Source organism: Sebastes fasciatus, chromosome 19 (genome assembly GCF_043250625.1).
Source record: "Sebastes fasciatus isolate fSebFas1 chromosome 19, fSebFas1.pri, whole genome shotgun sequence".
Taxonomy (NCBI): Eukaryota; Metazoa; Chordata; class Actinopteri; order Perciformes; family Sebastidae; genus Sebastes; species Sebastes fasciatus.
In genome coordinates this window covers 27117016-27136446 of record NC_133813.1, presented here as the reverse complement: position 1 = coordinate 27136446, position 19431 = coordinate 27117016, and the positions used below count along the sequence as shown (strand labels likewise).

General features: G+C 40.6%; 1 protein-coding gene across 50 annotated transcripts in view; it reads right to left on the bottom strand.

The window, feature by feature from the left end:
• Nucleotides 1-7157: 7157 nt before the first annotated feature.
• fnbp1b (formin binding protein 1b) overlaps nucleotides 7158-19431 on the bottom strand; it is a 79399-nt gene continuing 67125 nt past the window's right edge. For 29 of the 50 annotated variants that reach the window (XM_074616917.1, XM_074616930.1, XM_074616934.1 and 26 more), the window contains 5 exons: nucleotides 15540-15649; nucleotides 15327-15459; nucleotides 14783-14900; nucleotides 14486-14662; nucleotides 11924-12566 (listed from right to left, as the gene is read on the bottom strand). In XM_074616917.1, coding sequence (XP_074473018.1) covers nucleotides 12388-12566; nucleotides 14486-14662; nucleotides 14783-14900; nucleotides 15327-15459; nucleotides 15540-15649 — 717 coding nt within the window. In that variant the 3' untranslated portion in view covers nucleotides 11924-12387. Of the gene's footprint in view, nucleotides 9709-11923; nucleotides 12567-14485; nucleotides 14663-14781; nucleotides 14901-15326; nucleotides 15460-15539; nucleotides 15650-19431 lie in introns of those variants that run through there. The other 21 variants (XM_074616919.1, XM_074616936.1, XM_074616887.1 and 18 more) reach the window with 3 other exon arrangements.

The window sequence follows — 19431 nt, the reverse complement described above, 5'->3', positions numbered from 1 at the left end:
ACCGCAACTTGTCTCAATCGTGCTGCTCTATTCCCTCACGTCTTCAGCGCAATGCATGATGGTACATAGTGCTCGGTTAGTGACCATCGTTGTGCACTGCTTTTCACTATGCATTGTGGGATATTTTGAGTCCATTATATAGGATATCATTTTCACTATACATTCGGACAGCCCACTAGTCCACTAGTGAGGAGTGAGTGATTTCGGGCACAACCCATGTCTCACTGTGCTAGTTAAGCATGTCAGCAATTTTTAACCTGATGATGGATTAAATGTTAAAGGTCCCATATTATAAAAAAGTGCGATTTTCATGTTTTTTTATTATAAAGCAGGCTTAAGTCCTATAAAGATACTGTGAAAGTATCAAAACGCTCAATCCACAGGGAAATATACACAGCCCGTATTCAGAAACTCTGCAAGTTGTCAGGATTTCTGTCCATTTGTGATGTCACAAATATACAATATTTAGACCCTTTACACGTAAACATTCTAAATGTGTCCCAGTTTATTACTGGTTGCAGTGTATGTGAATGTCATCAGCTGACAGGAAGTAAACATGGACCCAAGCTGTTGCCTAGCAATGCAATTTCGTTGCAATTTCGTCGCAATTCCGTCGAAATGCGCTAAAATGGAGCGTTTCAGACAGAGGATAAATACAGGCATATTCAGGCAGACAGTATGAGGAAAATAAAGTGTTTTTTTGAACATTACAGCATGTAAACATGTTCTAGTAGAAACACAAAATACAAGTATGAACCTGAAAATGAGTACGATATGGGACCTTTAAGGGATAAATTCATCTTGAGGGGCACATGATTGTTCCAAATTTCATGGCAATCCATCCATTAGTTTCTCAGTGGTGGACAGACGGACTGACGTTGCTACCATTACCCCCAAGAGCCAAAAAAACATCCACATGTAGTTCACAGTTCAAGAATGCACAGTCCAATTCATGTCAAGTTGTTCATGTAGGAAACCTTCTCCAGGATGTCTCTCATATATAGATTTAGTTTGTTTTGTTTGCTCATTGAGATTGTGTTGAGTGATGGCTGTCAGTACCGTCAAGCTCCATGCACACTCTGTGGAAGGGGATGTGTTGTCTCAGATGGAGCTCAGTGTACTCCTCTCTCTCTCTCTCTCTCTCACTGTGTGCAGACTCTTTTACTATATATCATATATTAGAAATCTAAATCTTCTGTTTTTTTTTAATTTTTTAAATATATATAACCACAAATGTATGTAAAATTGAAATCTGTATATGACACATACCTACTTTCAAGTGTATTTCCAGTGATCGGCACCTCATCACAACCCTCGATGAACTTTCTATCAGACTCTGCACACCTTTTAACCTGCATGTTCACCTGAAACCCTGGGCCTCCTTTCACACGGAGAAAGACAAAGTAAAGTACCAGCACTGTGTCCACACATCAGAAGATAATGATCTTACATTGAACACCAGACTTTTGTATTAATTACTGAGAAAGTTCAACATCAATATATGTGTTATCTGTACTTCTATGTGCAGCCACTAAAGGCAAAAGAGCATCAGTTTGAATTATACTTGCCTCAAGTAACAAACAAATCATTGTGAGCATGTCTCTACGGGTCCAGTAGCATTAAAAGACCTTCTGAAGGGGTGAACCATCCATCAGCAGCTGAATAACACTCACTCATAAGTCTGCAGAGATTGTTCTCTGACTTCTTGGGGCCTAAAGACAGATGGAAGATTAGTCTGTGGCAGGTCTAATCAATCCTCAAAGTCGAGTCGTAATCAGCTTTCTCTTTTGAGGAGTTTGTTGCCTGTTCATCTTCACACAGAGCAGATGCAACACGTTCTCATCCCATCGCGTCATATACTGACGCTTAGTCAGAACCCTCGGCGTCACTTTTTCCATCACACTAAGCACATGTTTAACGAGACCTCAGCGCCACTTTTTGGTCTCAGTAACCACACGCTTCATGTTGTGAATTAAACAAAAACACTAGCTTAGGTTCAGGCAACAGAACCACTTAGTTAGGATTTGGAAAAAAACACAACATGGTTGGACCTAAAACGACTACATTTACAGTGAAAATGTGACTGGACGTTGTGAACACGGGACATGAGCCAACAGCTGATTGTAAAGAGAACATGAAATATCGGTCTACTGGATGAAAGAGTTGTGTTTGTTGGACCCATCCACTCCTCCTCCCACCCACCTTGTGTCTCCTGCCCTTCATAATATGTCACTTTCCCTGTGCGTTAACTGTTGCCGCGGATGGGTTTACATTGTAGTTAATGAGGAGCCCGGTGCGTCGCCTACTACCGCAAAAGGGTGCTTTTTGCGGCGGAATCGATCGACGACGCTCGTAAGAAAAAATTGGCTGCATTAGTGATGCTGTGGCAAGAACATCTCCTTAAGTACTGTACAATTTTTAGGTACATTTTCTGCTACTTTATACTTCCACTATACTGATCCCAGTCCGTCTGTTTCATCTCTTTGGTGTCTATTTTAGCACTTTGATGCCTTCAAAGAAGAGGAACATGCTTGCAAATGTCTTCATAAAGGTTTAATACTGCGAACCGTATTCCTTTAGTTTAAATATTCATTCTACCCTTGCTATTTTAACAACAGGCCGGGGTCTACAGATGAGAGTTTGCCATTCTACGCTAACTCCTGCGAGTAATGTAAATTGATGAGTAGACTGTTTTTACCAAATAAACCAATTAAGAAAGCAAAGTGGAAATGGCTCTGAATCATGTTGGAAAGGGAAACTCGCTTGTCCCCACAGGATTCACCGAAGCAAATTCATTTTCTTGAGCCGTTTCGAGCCTCGGCACACGCAGCTCGTCGGGTCCCAGGGAGCAAAGGCCAATTAGGCTGTTTTTTGAAAGTATGTTGGAGGAGGTGAGCGCTGCATCTGCTACACAGCATGTGCCTGCATATTTCTGTGGGGCAACTTAGGACTGAACGCAGCTGCAGCTCAGTGGGCCAGATCCCAATCTGACCGCGGGCCAGATCGATGCATGTGACCGCGGTGCTGTCTGATGGTCAAATACTATCAGTAAGAATAATGACAGTGTGTATAAGAGACACCTTGAAGGAGACTTGGATGAATTAAAATGCCAACAGGGAGACTAAAATAAAAGTGAATCCAAACACAGAGGTGTAGTTTGCATAATTCAGCAATCACCTCTGGTAGCTTTTTCTTCATGAGAAATAGTGCAATAAAAAAGAAAAGTACTTAAAGATATTTAAAGAAAGAACATCTGGTGGAACATGATTACCATCTGATGGCCGACAGGGGGAACTGCATCCAAATCATGTTGCTCAAATGTGTTCCAATACACATACTGTTTAGTATGCCAGAAAAAAAGATTTAATATGTCCTAATACATAGTAGGTCAAATACAGTATGCGGAAAAATACCAGGATGTCCTAATACATCTGGTCAAAGTGTGTAGTATGCAAGCCAGCATGCTTTTCTGGCTATTCTTACCCACAATCCTCTGCACAGTGGATTTATGAGCATGAGGGTCAAAGTTCAAGTCATGACAAAGTAGAATGTCCCATAGTGTGCATACTGTATGCAACAGCACGTACTTTGTGAGGGCAGCTGTAATATGTACTAAAAGTAAAAAGAAAAATAATGAGATTTGAAAGCATCCAGTCAGAAGTCATGCCTTCAAAATAAAATCCCTAAACTTCATGTCGTGACTCAGTTGTAGGTCCGAGATTTTTGTGTTTGTTTACAAAGACTTATAAAACTATATTATGATATTGAACAAGCTGAGGCCTGAGGCCTGGACTACGAAGCAGGATTTGGCGTTAGCGAGGTAACTTCAGGGTTTTCCGTCCTACGAAGGTGGATCACTTCTTACCGGGGTAGATCTCCATGGTAACTGATGCTGAACACCTAACCTGCTCCGGAGCAGGTTATGTTCCAGATAAGAGATCAACTCATATAAAAGCACCTCCTACTGACCAATCAGAGCTCAGTGCGATGATTGTATCATAATATTACACACATATGAAGAAGTTACAGTCATAATCCAGGCTTAAATTAACACAGTTTAAACTGATGAATACAGGAAAGACAGCTGGATTCATGTTGTGGGTGTTTACCGCTTTGATTTATATTTTTATATTTCTATTTTTTTACTTCCTCTTGAGTCCGTTTCACACAGCCAGAGAGGGGGGGAGCAGCTGAAAGAAGGTTCAAATAATGATAGACGCCAACGAATGCATAGGGTACAAAAAAGAGTAATCCATTAATCTAATACACTCTTAAACGCTATTTATATTTAGACGAGTAAATCTGACTTTTGAGTATTCCGTTAAATTAATAAGTCTGTTAATTTACGCATTCACACATCAGGAGTTTTTTCTTTTGCCAGCTGTTCTTCCTGCATTTGGCAGCTTCAACTGTGTTACTTTTAGTCTAGATTAAGTGTTTAACTTCTTCGTATTTGTCTGATATAGTTTACTCTTTGTTAAATGTGTCTCTCTGCCTGTCTGTCAGTAGACTTGTTCATGTCTGTGATTGGTCAGATGCTACAAACACCTCCTCGTTCATGTGAACGCGCTCATAACGAGATTGGAAAACCCTGGGTTGATTTAGCGAGTTGATAACCAGCTTCGTAGTACAGTTTAGCGAGATCTCGTTTGTTAGGTTAAGTGAAGCCAGATAACGAGAAGATACCCTGGGTATGTTGAACTCGCTTCGTAGTACAGTTTAGCGAGATCTCGTTTGTTAGGTTAAGTGAAGCCAGATAACGAGAAGATACCCTGGGTATGTTGAACTCGCTTCGTAGTACAGGCCTCTGGTGTCCAGCTAATGACGTGTTAATGCTAACAAGTAAAAACTAGGTTTTGTTTTATGGAAAACAGGTTTGTGCACTAGTTATTTTGACTGTATAGATTAAATATTAGCACCATCATCACATGAAGGGAAGATGTATGTATTTATATAACCTGTCAACAGTGGTGGAAGAAGTATTTGGATCCTTTACTTACATAAAACTACTAATACTACTCTGTGAAAATACTCCACTACAAGTAAAAGTCCTGCATTCAAAACCTTAAAGGTCCCATATCATGCTCATTTTCAGGTTCATACTTGTATTTTGTGTTTCTACTAGAATATGTTTACATGCTGTAATGTTAAAAAAAAACATTATTTTCCTCATACAGTCTGCCTGAATATACCTGTATTTACCCTCTGTCTTCAACACTCCGTTTTAGTGCATTTCAATGTAATTGCAACGGAATTACATTGCTAGGCAACAGTTTGGGTCCATGTTTACTTCCTGTCAGCTTATGTTATTTACATACACTGCAACAGGAAATAAACTGGGACACATTTAGAATGTTTATGTTTAAAACCGTGTAATGATCTATATATTTAATATTTGTGACATCACAAATGGACAGAAATCCTAACGGCTTGTTTCAAACACACAATTTCTGAATACGAGCTGTGTGTATTTCTCCGTATATTGAGCATTTTGATAGTTTAACAGTATTTATATAGCACTTAAACTTGCTTTATAAAATAAAAGACATGAAAATCTCACTTTTTACAATATGGGACCTTTAAATAAAAGTCAAAATGTAAGTATTATCAGCTAAATGTAGTTATAGTACTACAAGTTAAAGTAGTCATTGTGCAATCAAATGTTGTTACACTATTGTATATGATGTTTCTGGATTAGTATTACTGCTGCATTAATGTGTACGTTGCATTTTACTGCTGTAGGTGTTTAAGGTTGTGCTAATTCTCTAAATGTTTTGTAGCGTCACTCTCCTGTGATAAACATGTATCGTGGTGTCAGAAAAACAGCTGTTTTCAGCTTTTGACAATGCATTTTCCAGCTGATCTGAGAGGCTTTATAAAGAGTTCATCACAAACATTCACTCACATCAACACATCTGGAGATACGTGGTTTTCACTGGACAGGGAGGGTATTACAAATTGTAATTTTAGTAACTAAAACTGTCAGACAAATGTAGTGGAGTAGAAGTATTAACTGGCATAAAATGAGTACCTCGACTTTGTACTTGAGTAAATGTAAGACTATGTTCTTACCAAGTGTGTGGTTAAGACTAGAACTGAAATAATTTGTCAATTAATCAATGAATCATTCGACAGAAAATGAATAGTGATTGATTGATTGATTGAGTGGAAGATTTGCTGCTGTTGGTGGTAAATAAAAAGACATCTGCAGTCAGACTAAAACTACATCCATAAAAAATAACTGACAGATGAACCGATAATAATAAGTTTTAGTTGCACAGAAAGAGTAGGAACATGTGGGCTACTTGTATTAAAGCTGAAGTAGGCCAGATTGGAGCAAATATGATTAGAGAAAGTTATTTTTATAAAGCGGTTGCTATATCGTGACAGTAGTACATGAAACAGGTAACCTGAAAAAATCATGTTCCTCTGTGTCCTCCGGTGCTCCTAATGGCATCTGCAAGATTTCACAGACCGGGAAAAACAAGCAGTAAGAACTGACCTGAGGTCTGCTGTCCATCTGCCGTCTATGAGAGCCGGCAGTCAATCACTCGTGAACTCCGATCAAACGGTCAAACTAGGCAGCGCTGATCAAATATAAATCAATATTCTGTTACTGTAATGCCTATTTCTCTCCTCAGATGTTTTCAGAATCATCTTGTAGTGTACTGTTTAGCTGTTAAATGAGAAAGTTTGTGACGCCGCCGCCCTTGTAAAATTTGGTGAAGGAACGCCAAGTTCCGGTCACATGACCGGAGCACAGCCAATAGGAACGCTCTCTCTCAATGAAATGACCTGTGATTGGTCAAAGTCTCCCATCACAGGTTAGATGTTCTAAAGCCTGAAAACAGAGCCATGAGGAGGAGCAGAAGTCTAGTTATCTCTCAGAACACTTGAATTACAATATGCTGAAAGGTTATTATGGGATTTTTTGCCCAATGATGCCAAAAATATACTGCCTACTGCCGCTTTAAGAGTAATCTTCATTTAATGAAATCACAAATGTTTATCATCAGACTTGATCCGTCTACAAACATCTACAGTGTGCTCTCATAAACACAGATCTAATAATTGTGGATAATTATGTTGACATGATTGACACGGTGGGGTCGGGCCTCTTGATTGTGTCTCGAGAAGGAAAACAAAGACACACCGGGAACTTTCCAGGCATATTTAATTGGCACGGTAAACACAATACAAAGTATTCAGTGCTCCAGAACACAAGCACGGGCTACCAAATGGAACACAAACGAAAAAGTGCAAAAACACACCATTTGGTAGACCTGACAAAGGAAAAGAAGTCTTACTTTGCAAAGCAGATAAAGTAATGGTAAGACTCTCAATAGTTAAAATAGATGTTTTCCTTTTTAAACTTTATTTATATATTCATATATATTCTCTCTAATTCCAACGTGCCATTTCCACTGTACAGGCAGGTTACTCCAGGGCCTCGACTCAAAGGTTTGTGGTGGTTTCGCTGCAGGCAGACGGCCGCTGTGAAGCTGCTGCTGCCCTCAGAGCGGTGATCTGTGCCTCTTCAGATCTATCATTGAAAGTAAATGTTTGATATCTTGACATATGGAGCGATGGGTGTTGAAAAGCAAAAGTTTTGAAGCTTGATTCAGCAGAGATTTGATCATTCCTTCCATCAAGAGGTCAATATGTCCATCACTCCTCCGGTTCAGAAGTGTTCGTAACATGCTGCATCAGATGAATATTGAAGAATGGCTTCATTCAAAACAATTTCATTGTTACTCATATTTGCAGTTAAGGGAATTTAGTCCCATTCAGGCAGAATAAGCTACAACAACATAGACTTCCAGCTTTAAAAAACAAAAAATAACAAAGCTGAATCTCAACTCAATATCATCAAATATAAAACAAAAAAAATGTTAAAATCATTATGTGCCATTGAGCGGGGGTGGGGTGGGGGGGTGTATCAGTGGACATAATTTCTCTTGTATGATTATAAAAACTTTTGAGATAATCACATCTTACTCCGTTCATCATACCACAGCTGGCATCATCCTTTCTCTCATAAAACCCAGTTAAGGCCCAGAAACAGGTGATTCTGGGTCACATTTCAGTCACAAACTCACAGGAAAATATGGATCACAGCATATTTTCATATACAGTAGACAGTTTAAAGCGGACCATCCTAAAAACATCAGGTGTTTTATTTGTGTTTGCTTGGACCGAGTGGAGACGTGATTCCCACAATGTTGATTAACTGTAAACTAACAACGACTTGCGTTAGACACTCTGATCAGAACATACAATACTAACGTTTTAACATACTGTACTGTGTAATTACAGTCAAAACAAATGCACAAGACATCCATGACCTACCTACTGTATGCATAAGACCAATCAGAAAACAACATTTCGGGTCCCTATCGTCCTTCACTTTGAGATTAAACGGGGGAACACTGGGAGTAGTGATCACTCACTCGCTGTTAAAAACATGCTTTCTGATACCAAAAGAAAAGAGATATAAAAAAGAAAAAGAACCACAGGCACCGAACCCAAACGGCAGCATTCAGGTTAATTGAGACAGTACGACCAGGCAATGAGGGTTAACTGAACAGAAAGGCTGGAGGCGAGGGGGCGTCACACCCCCAACACCTACTCCAGGTTGCCAGCAGAGGGGCGAGGAGGAAGACAGGGCAAGCATGCAGCACACCACAACGCTGACAGGCCCCCCCCACCTTCCAGTGGGCTGGTGCAACATAAAGGGGGCTCAAAGCAGCCAGGGGATAGCCTGAGCCGAGCCTGAGGCGCCTCAGGAGGGGGAGGGCCGTGGAGGTGAGGGAGGGCGTGGTCAGAGAAAGGAACAGACACCAGTGACAAGACAAGACTTGTAGGATGAGGAAGATGGTGAATGACCCCCATCGTCCATCTCTTTCCCTCCAGCTGGTCCTGGATATGAGGGGGTGGGGAGGGTGGGGGGGTGATCGTGGTGTGGAGACGTTACAACACTTTAAAATAAGCATTCAGCTCCAACAAACGCACAACATAAACCAGAAGCACATAACATACAGACAGATGATTAGCACCTTCACTTCTTCTTCTGAAACCTGTGGATATGTTAGTGAGTGGGGGGGGCGGTGGTGACCATGATGTAGGTAGATGAGCCTGAGGTGGTTCTGTTCTAACTCACACACATACATACACACCAGCTGGTCTTTTGTCCATAAGGCTCCTGCTGGTCTCCGTCCTGTCTCTGACCACACCCTCCTCCATACGTGTGTGTGCAATGGGGGCAAAGGTAAGGAAAAAGATAGCCGGGGGGGGGAGCGGCGACGGTCAGAGTGAGGAAGCCAACAGCCACGTTCATGACCGCGCGTGGTGCAAGCGGAGTTAGTTCCATTAAGAAGCAAAGCTTTGCTGGAAACAATAAAAAGCAAATTGTACCCTGTGGTTGTGACTGCTGGATGGGGGTTAAGAATGGAAAAGGTTATGAGGGCTCAAATTTCGATGGATTTCTCTTATCGTCGCTTCACAACGCAGAGCTCTGCGGATGAAGCGCAACGCAGATACGTTTTTGTAATGTTTGGTAAATCGAGATGCGTTCTAATGGACCGTCTCTCTCTTTTTAGATTCAGGTCATCTTTCTCTCTCTGACTCAGTGAGCGCGTGAGGAACATGGTGGTTTCTCCGAGGCTGCTTGCCCTGCCATTCCTCAGCCAGCCTCACACTTTTAGGAATCTGCAATTCAAAAAAAAAAAAAAAAAATACGAACAAACAAACAAAAAAAAATGAGAAAAAGAAAAGTTAGATAGCTTTAAAGGAAAGTTGACAGCAACCCAAATATTCAGATATGGAGAGGAGGAAGAGAGATTGCATATATGAAACTACTTTAAACTGACAGACAGCACCGTGGTGTCAGCATGAATACAATCTGCACAAGACCTCCACTAAACCATCCGGTTAACTAAGAACCGTTCAGCTTATTCCATTTTAGTTTGGCTTGAATGCGAGTCAGAATGCAGCCACTTCACTTTGTCACAACATGCTGAAATCAGGTCATGATGAGGACAAGGATTCCTACAAGTGCTGCAGCATGCAACACGTTTCAAACGCTCCTCAATAAAAATGACGGGAGACATGAGATGTTGTATTTACAGCTCTGAGGTGAAATGACATCCTGCCCATAAGAACCCCATGCTGTGCCAGTTAACAAGCCATCAGCGCTGATTAAAACAGTGTGAAAGGGAGTTAAACAAAGGCTTGTGTGGTGAGTTATGGAGGAGATGATTTCTTGAGAAGTAGCACAGAACGTCTTATTGTAGCAGTGAGGTGAAACATACACACCATGCTTTGACAGAGAATGCAGCGTTCACGGAGGCGCCGCTCAGAGACCCATGCAATAAAACCACAAAGCTTTAAAGTCATGACCAGCTCCGTATCTCAGCCCAGTCTCACCATATAGCTTAGCACAGCTAATTCTCAGTCCTTTATTCCTTTACCACTGGCCTGGAAAAAAGGACCAGAACAGCCCAACACTCTCAATTAAAAAAGGTGGATTAAAAAAAGAAAAGAAAGCACATTCTAAAGGGGGCTATTAGTTATTAATCTCATCAATAACTTTATAAAATGACCCCTAACTAGGGGAGTTCATGTTGTAACAGCACTATGATTAATCTACAGCATGCAACATTTGAGGGAGGGGCACAATTTTTATTTTTATTTTTTTTTCTGTTTAACCTAAAAAAATATCTTTTTAATATGTATTCATATTTTACAGCAGATTGAAATAACATCTGTATGATTGCACATGGAGCATGCGTTCCTTTTAGGGTACAACAAGTGACTCAAACACGACAGCTTTCACTTGATGTTCATTGTCACTTCAGACGGCGCATACATTCACTCAGCCGAGTCCAGTGATTTTATACCGTACTGGATCAAATATGATACCGAGGTTGTGGATCAGACTTTTGATTAAAAGCATGTTAGACTGCCGCAGGAATGAATCCTAAAACCAGGAAATGATTCAGCAGTTTAGTACTTCCTGTTCCCTGGTCTGGAAGTCAATGGGTTTTTAGTTAGATGCCTGAAATAAGGTCTGTGGTTGACACAAGATTACGAGCTTTTAACATTTTGTTCTACAACATGAAATACAGGAAATATACCACTCATGAATTGTTGAAGCCTTTACGTGTCTTAAAAAAGGCGGTAGCTAACAAGTGGCTAAATGAGACGACTAAGCGTCATCACGCCTTGGCCTTGGCGATATCATTTACACTTCAGAAATCATAAAAGTGGTTAGTTTCATTAGTGGAGATTGTCTCACTGAACAAAACGTGTAAATATCATAAACGTTTGTTTGCCACAGAGATTATTTTCTGCAATAATCCAAAACACGGGACGGATCGGACGTCGGACCGATACTGATTCAAACAGCTGGATCAGGTATCGGTGACAATGGATCTGATCTATTCAATTCACTTCTATGTTTATATACTATATACATTATATACTGGAATTATAATTCCTGTTTTCTTGCTGCATTAAAACGGCTTGTTAAGGTTTTGAAAGGTTCCTGTTCATTTTGAAGATTTTTTACCAAGTTGCTGGTGTATGCACTTATTATGTAATGTATAAATCCAGTCTGATGATGCCTTACACATAAAGAATGATCCAGACCCTCCCTCACAGTGAGGCATACAGCTTGTTAATGAAACACTGGTATCGGATCGGTACTCGGTATTGGCCGATACCCAAGGGAGGTGAAAAGAGGAGAGGTCACGCGTCATCAACGCGTCACATCTTTGGGGTGAGATGCGTGTGCAGTAAAATCTGCTCTGCACTCGCCGAAATTGAGCCAATCGCAACGCACGACTGCAACTCCAGTTACACTGTGCATGTGTTATAACTTCCAGGTTCGCCTACAAAAATAGGTCATCTCTGCATTTGAGTGGAATACTGTCATCTGAAATCTTAACAAAAAAAACACAAAATATATATATATAAAAAAAAAAATCAAGAACTGTGTGTTTGAAATGTACATGTGATTATTGTCAGTGGGTGATCGTCCCATCATGCTCAGCTCTGACTGCTGGGGGGGTGTCATGTTTTATTTTGTATGACCACTAGGTGGCACTGCAGTGAACGGGAGGGGGGGGGACTACTAACACCCGCCTGGCTTGGCTCACATTCAGTGTACAGTGACACACACTTACACTATCAGCCACAACTGTCATGAGGCACAGTGGACAAATCTGATTGGTCCTTCCTTCTGGGTGAGACAGGAAGTGTGTGTGTGTGTGGGGGGGTGTATTCTCTTATCTGAGCTACCAGTAACAACCTTTAATCTCTCGCCCCGCTCATACAGCAGGGGATGGAAACTCACTGACTCACAGTAACAACAACACACTAGCTGAGTTAAATGTATGTCATAGCACCTTTGGCATTTGTTTCCAAAAAGACCTCGACGTAGGACGAGGGGACGTATCCCTCCTCGTCCTCGTTCCTGCGCACTCGTGTCCAGCCGTCTCCTTTGTCTTCCTCTATGACGTACAACAGCTCGCCCTCCGCCACGGAGATGGTGCCTTCGTTATGACCTGCGAGAGGAGGGGAACAAAAGAGAGAAAAGGCGAGATGAGAGCGAGAATACAGTGAATGAGAGTTGTCCACCCTGTACACTCAGAGGACAAAGAAGAAGCAAGACCAGCTTCAACAACAGCCTACAGACAGACAGAGTAAACTAACCTGTGCATAAACCATCAATCTGCACCTCTTATGGAAGGAAGATGGGACTGTTTTAACACATCAGTCTCACTACTTAATGACAAATCTTTGTTTAATATGTCCAATTATTTGAGAAGACAAAAACATGTATTATATGTGGGCACAACAACAGCACAGAGAATGATTTATAAACTAAATTGGGTATAAGCGTTTGTGGATATTTAAAATCCGTTACATTATTATTTGTTGGTCTTTTTTCTTGTGAAATACTTGATATTTTTACCTCTTTAGTCTCTGAATATCCCTAAAATAAGTGAAATATTGGATACTTTCGCCTCCAAAAACTTTTCAAATGCATAAAATACTAGATGCCTTTACTTCATAAGGCCTCTAAAAAGCCTTAAAATCAGCAAGATCCTATACTTCCACCTTTTCAGGCCTCTAAAGAATTCTACAAATGAGACAAAAAAAGATGGAACAGCTCACAACCCTTGACCATACTGAGGTTATGAGGCCGCACAATTAAACTGCTTCTTAGTCAATTGTTATTTATATATTAGAATAGAAAGCTGTATTAATCCCCTATGGGGAAACTCATTTGCCACCAAATCAAGAATTCTATTTTATTGTTACTTATTTACAGAGCTGCAGTGATTGGTCGATTAGTCGATCAACAGAAAAATGGTCATTTAGTGGTAATCGATTGATCACTGAAGTCATTTTTCATGCATGAATATCAGAGGACGCTGTTTTCAGTCTCTCAGATGTGAAGACTTCCTGCTCTTCTCTGTCTTATATCCCTTTGAGCTGGGTGTCTTTGGGTTCTGGACTGACAAAGCGGGACGTCTGAGGACGTCACACTAGGCTTTGAGAGGCTGGCATGGACATTTTTCATTGTCTTCTGACATTGTGTGGACTAAATGATTGATCGAGAGAATAATCGACAGACTAATCGAGAATGAAAATTATTTTTATATTCTTATATTTTTATTTATTTATCTATTATTATTTTTATTTTTTATATTTTGTATTTTTTAATGTATTTATTTTATTTATCTATTTTTATTTTTATTTTTTATATTTTGTATTTTTGTATGTATGTATTTATCTATTTATTTACTTATTTTATCTATCTATTAATTTTTTTATGTATTTATTTTATCTATCTTATTATTTTTTATATCGTTTTCTAATTAACTAGTACTATAATTAATATTTGTCTAATTGCTTTTTCTGTATGTGTGCATTTCATTTCTTTCTGTGATGTGTGTGACCCTGGACGAGATGATGTGGAAGTGGGAGGGTGAGGGAGGGAGCTGATGATAATAGATTGTGTATATATATCTATATATATATATACACGTCAAGATGACTATAATTTGTATAATGAAAAAAATACCAATAAAAAAAATCGAAAAAAATCTATAATTATGATGTCCTTATCTTCTCATAGAGAGAGAGAACTTTAACTCCGATCCATTTCTTGTGGAGAGTTCAACCCATCTCTGCGGGGGAGTTCACCGGTATTTATCCTCCCTCAGATGGATCAGGGCTCTTCACCACCTCTGATGTGCACACAGCGCTGTAGTCAACAGCCGGCAGAGAATTTGGAATATTTGATTTTGAAAATAGTGTACCAGGGAAATGAGTATATTTCCATCCACCCTCTTCCTCCACACATTTCCTCAGAAAGGTCACACCCCTCCTCCTCCTCCTCATTCCTCCACCCTGCATCCAGAGAAATAAAGTGCACGAGTACTTTGAAATAGTAGTATTCGGTTCTTCTTGTTACCTTCAAACGGGTACAAGGCTTTGCAGGTGCCGATGGTGGGCAGGGTCTCCTCGTCGTCAAACTCATCGTCGAACTCCGGCGTGGAGGTGGTGGGGAGGACGGGGTTGATGTTGGCTTTGACCTGAGTCTCTGAATTCTGCTCCTCTGTGTAGCTGCCATCCGGGCTGCTCAAGGGCCAACACACACACAGTAAATAGACTGTGAAAACATACATAGTTTTCCTCCGAAGAAATAAGGTGTGCAACAACTGTGGGGTGGTTTCACACTGAAATGGTGTTAGTCAGAGTATACCATACCTCTCTCTGTCCTGAGCACAGTTGTTGCTCACTGTTGTGTTGTTCTGGGTCTCATAGAGACTTCTCCGCTGTGTATCACTCTTGGATGGCATCTTCTCCTCCACCTCTGCTAACCAGCCCTGAAACACACACCAGCATTATCTATGTGTTGGCTGCAGCTTATCTTTTTTTCTTACATGATGACTTGAAATCTATTTCAAGCAGTTGAATTCTTTTTTATCCGTGAATCAGATGGCCTTTACATTTGGCAAGAACGTTCCTGTGAGGAACACGGCTGCCTTACACTCGGTTCTCTTTTATTTACGAGGTTAAACCAGGCCATTGTTCTGGGAGTCCCCTCTCCCTGCACAGAGCTGCAGCCAGCCCCTCCAGCTGCATCACATCTTCTCCTAATATGGACGAGCGGCAGACTTCTTTGGAAGGACCCCAGCCGGAGACGTGTGTTTGAACTCCTCATTATTTACTGCCTCAGATAAACCAAACAAGATATCTTCGCCAACACTAACTCACACAGAAATGAGAGCTCAGACTGGCACCCAACTAACCTCAAATTTCTGCGCTTCAAACTGGAGCTTCTCGATGTTCTGGCCTATTTCTGATAGCCGGGGGTCGACGCTGGCGGGGTCTCCCATCTGAGGGTTCTTCAAGTACACGTCTTTCATCTTAGTTAGCGCGTCCCTGGGAGAGCAAATTACTAGAGTCAGTCTTTGTTGCATAAAAGGGAGGGAAAAGCTCCTTAAAGCCAAACGTAAAGATACCTCTGGTCCATCTCTTTTTGAATGTCTTTATTCAGTTCATCCATCTTGCCCTGCAGCTTCTTCCTCCTCTGTTCTGGTGGCAGGTGGCTGAAGTCCTCTGGTCCAGAACCCTGAGAGAACAAAAGGGAGGAAGAGGAGGGAGGAAAAGAAACTGTGAGATGAAGAAAAGCAACTTTCAGATGTCGTTATTTGTGGTGTTCACATGAATCTTTTCTAAGTAGCTGCAGTATCTCCCTTTGCTGATAACAGCTCCACAAACGGAGCTCTTGTTATGTTTTAATCCCATAATTCACCTGAAGGAGACTCTGCAGCCGCTCTCTAACACACACTCACTGTTTGTCTGTGCACAGACTCGAGGCCTTTCACCTATTCAGCCGCCGCGTCTACTCCAGTGCTCTCTGTAGATGCATTGGAGATGTAATAAAGTATTACCTCCATCCTATTATTGCTCATATAATGTTTCAGAGTGAGCGGCCTAATGGGCGCTGCTCTCTGATGGGACTGTGTGTGTGAGTGAGAGCTTTTTTGGCTGAATAAGGGTCATATTTCCTGATGAGAAGGTTTCCAGTCTGTTACACTGAACCGATGAGTCATCCTGCTCGGCAGCCTCGAGGAACTTTCTGTGGACATAATGTGTCAGTTTGTTATTCTCAAGCTGGATATACAACAGGGCTAGCTGCTCTGTTATGTTATTGTTTGATTAAGAATAAATTAAGTAAAATATAAAATGAAAACTCAACTCATTAATATGAAATGTATTTCATAACTTATTTTCTTATATTAAAGGAGTTCATTTTGTATTTTTTTTTATAATTTTTTAAAATGTCATAATTTCTTCCATTTTCTTTCACCAATCACATGCAGACTGGACTACTGCTCAAAGTGCCTTTGAGCACCTTTTAAAACACTACACAACTCCTCTGTCATGAAACAGAACTTTATTAAACAACAAAACTAAAAGTGTCCAGCCATGCTAGCTGCTCTGTGAGGCTACTTGCTTTGAGCCAAATGCTAACGTTAGCATGCTAACATGTTCACAAAGATGATGCAATGAACATGCTGATGTTTAGCACGTATAATGTTTACCATGTTAATCATCTCAGTTTAGTGTGTTAGCATGCCAACATCTGCTGATTATTACTACTATTACTTCAGCTGAGGCTGATGATGCTGTCATTAAGTTTGCAGGTATTTGGTCATAAACCAAAATAAAAGTACTGGACAAATGACATCTTTGACCTGATGGTGGCGCTAAAGGATCACCAAAGTCAGAGGGCTTCATCCTGGCATGGCAATCCATCCAACAGTCGACTGACTGACACTGCCATCGCTGCTAGCCTGGCTAATAAAAATGAACTCCAATAAAACCCTGCTATTATTGAAGTAATAATGATTAAATAACATTAAAGGTCCCATATTGTGCTCATTTTCAGGTTCATACTTATATTTTGTGTTTCTACTAGAACATGTTTACATACTGTAATGTTCAAAAAACACTTTATTTTCCTCATACAGTCGGCCTGAATATGCCTGTATTCCCCCTCTGTCTTATACGCTCTGTTTTAGCGCATTTCGCCGGAATTGCGACGAAATTGCAACAGAATTGCGTTGCTAGGCAACAGCTTGGGCCCATGTGTACTTCCTGTCAGCTGATGACATTCACATACACTGCAACCAGGAATAAACTGGGACACATTTAGAATGTTTACGTTTAAATCTGTGTAAAGGGTCTAAATATTGTATATTTGTGACATCACAAATGGACAGAACTCCTGACAGCTTGTTTCAAATGCAGAGTTACTGAATACGGGCTGTGTGTATTTCCCTGTGGATTGAGCGTTTCGATACTTTCACAGTATTTATACAGAACTTAAGCCTGCTTATAATAACAAAACATGAAAATCTCACTTTTTTATAATATGGGACCTTTAACATAATAATGTGTCTTACATTAATTTCATAAAGTCTTATCTATCTATTTAATATTGAACTCTTTGGGGCTCCATAGGGTCTGTCATTGAGTTTTTGGGTGAATAAATGCTGTTACTTCAGTCCTACTGTATCAATGAAGAGAAACATGCGTTGACTGAATAGGTCAGGACCAGGTTGGATCTCATTGAGACGGGTCGCAGCGGGGCACCACAGGATACACAGTAGAACTGCTGGAGCTATGGACTTCACCTTTCACGTGAGCCAGGTCAAACACAAGCAGCCAGGTTACCATGGCAACCTTACCCAGCCTTCTCCCTGTATCAGCACGCAACACTTTACACGGGCATGCAACACAACAAAGATCATGTCAGTCGTCATGCAGAGACATGCTGCTGTCTGAGTGATACGTCACGTGTTAGTGTTTACATTCTCCGATGATAACACTACTATCTAGGTCAACTATCGGCAGACATTACCTCATTTATTGTTGGTAGTATGATATATTTAGGATGAGAATTCACAGTTTGATTGTTGTTGTATGGAATCAGGAATAGATTTATAAAACACACAGGTCTAGCTTTCATTACAAAGTCAGCTTGGGTCGATATTTTAGACATTAAGCTTATTTGCTTTCTTGCAGAGAGACCATGTCTCATGTCTGTATGCTAAATATGATGCCAGTTGGCGGTTAGCTTAGCTTAGCATAAAGACTGGAAGCGGGGGGAAATAGTTAGCCTTGGTCTGTCCAATGTTGAACCTGGAGCAGTAAATTGAGATTTCGGACACGAATTAATCATTTTTTAAAAAAATCAATGAATGAATTTGTTTATTTGATAGGGGCAGAGTATGTTGATGGACATCGGTATAAAAATTCAAGATGTAAACATTCCGGAGTTAGCAAGACTGCTGATGTACATCCCTGATCCCAAAGCAGGCTTCATCACTGACAGGTGTAGAGTAACACAGTGGTCATTTTTGCATCTTTGAATGCGACGCATTGCTTTGTGGGATTGTTAGCAGAAAGCAGTTTACACGCCTCGGACACTACTTTTTTCGTTCCATTGTTGTAATTATTTTATAACACATCAAAGTGTCCTCATCAAGATGATGAGGACGATGGACGTATGATATCTTATGAAAAGTCCTCATTTTCCGTGCGTTTGTCCAGCAACACGTGCCAATTACATGCATACAGTCTTTTCAAACTTCCATCTTCACAGGAACTCGGTTTCGGCAACAAAACTACTTGGTTAGGTTTAGGTAAAGTTGGAAGTGGTGTAACTTAAATACAGAAGTTACGTGACTCACACAGGGCATGAAAACCAGCCTCCTGGGCGAAACTCCAGTGTTGTTTGATCCACCCGACTTCCTCCCTAGGAGGCGTTTGTCGCTCTTTATCCTTCCTGGTTCACGATTACGTGGATTACATATGAATTGATTTTGTGGGATATCTACGAATTAAAGTGCATTACTTTTCGTAGGTATGGCTACGAACGGTGTCTGGACATTGTTATAAATATAACAAACTGGTTGGCACACTTTTATAAATTTTTTGGAGTGATCCGGGCTAGCTGTTCCTCCCTGTTTCTAGTATTAGTGCTAAGCTAAGCATCTGCTGGCTGTAGCTTCATGTTAGAGTGGTATCGACCTTCTCATTGAAGTCTCAGCAAACAAGTGAATAAGATTAGATCCTAAAATGTTAAACTATTCCTTTAATCCTCAAAGTGCGTCTTGTTCTGAGGACAATATGAATGAATGGTTGATATTCTGCCATCATACAGTTCTCTTACAGTATGTTAGTTTTACAGAACAGCATTCTATAAATATAATGACATCGGCATGCAGTGTAAGGACGTGAGTGAGCAACTACCACATAAAATCAGATTAGTGTTTGTTACAAGGACACACGATCTGTCGAGACAAGGAGGACTACCAGACAGACTACGAGACGGACAGGTAA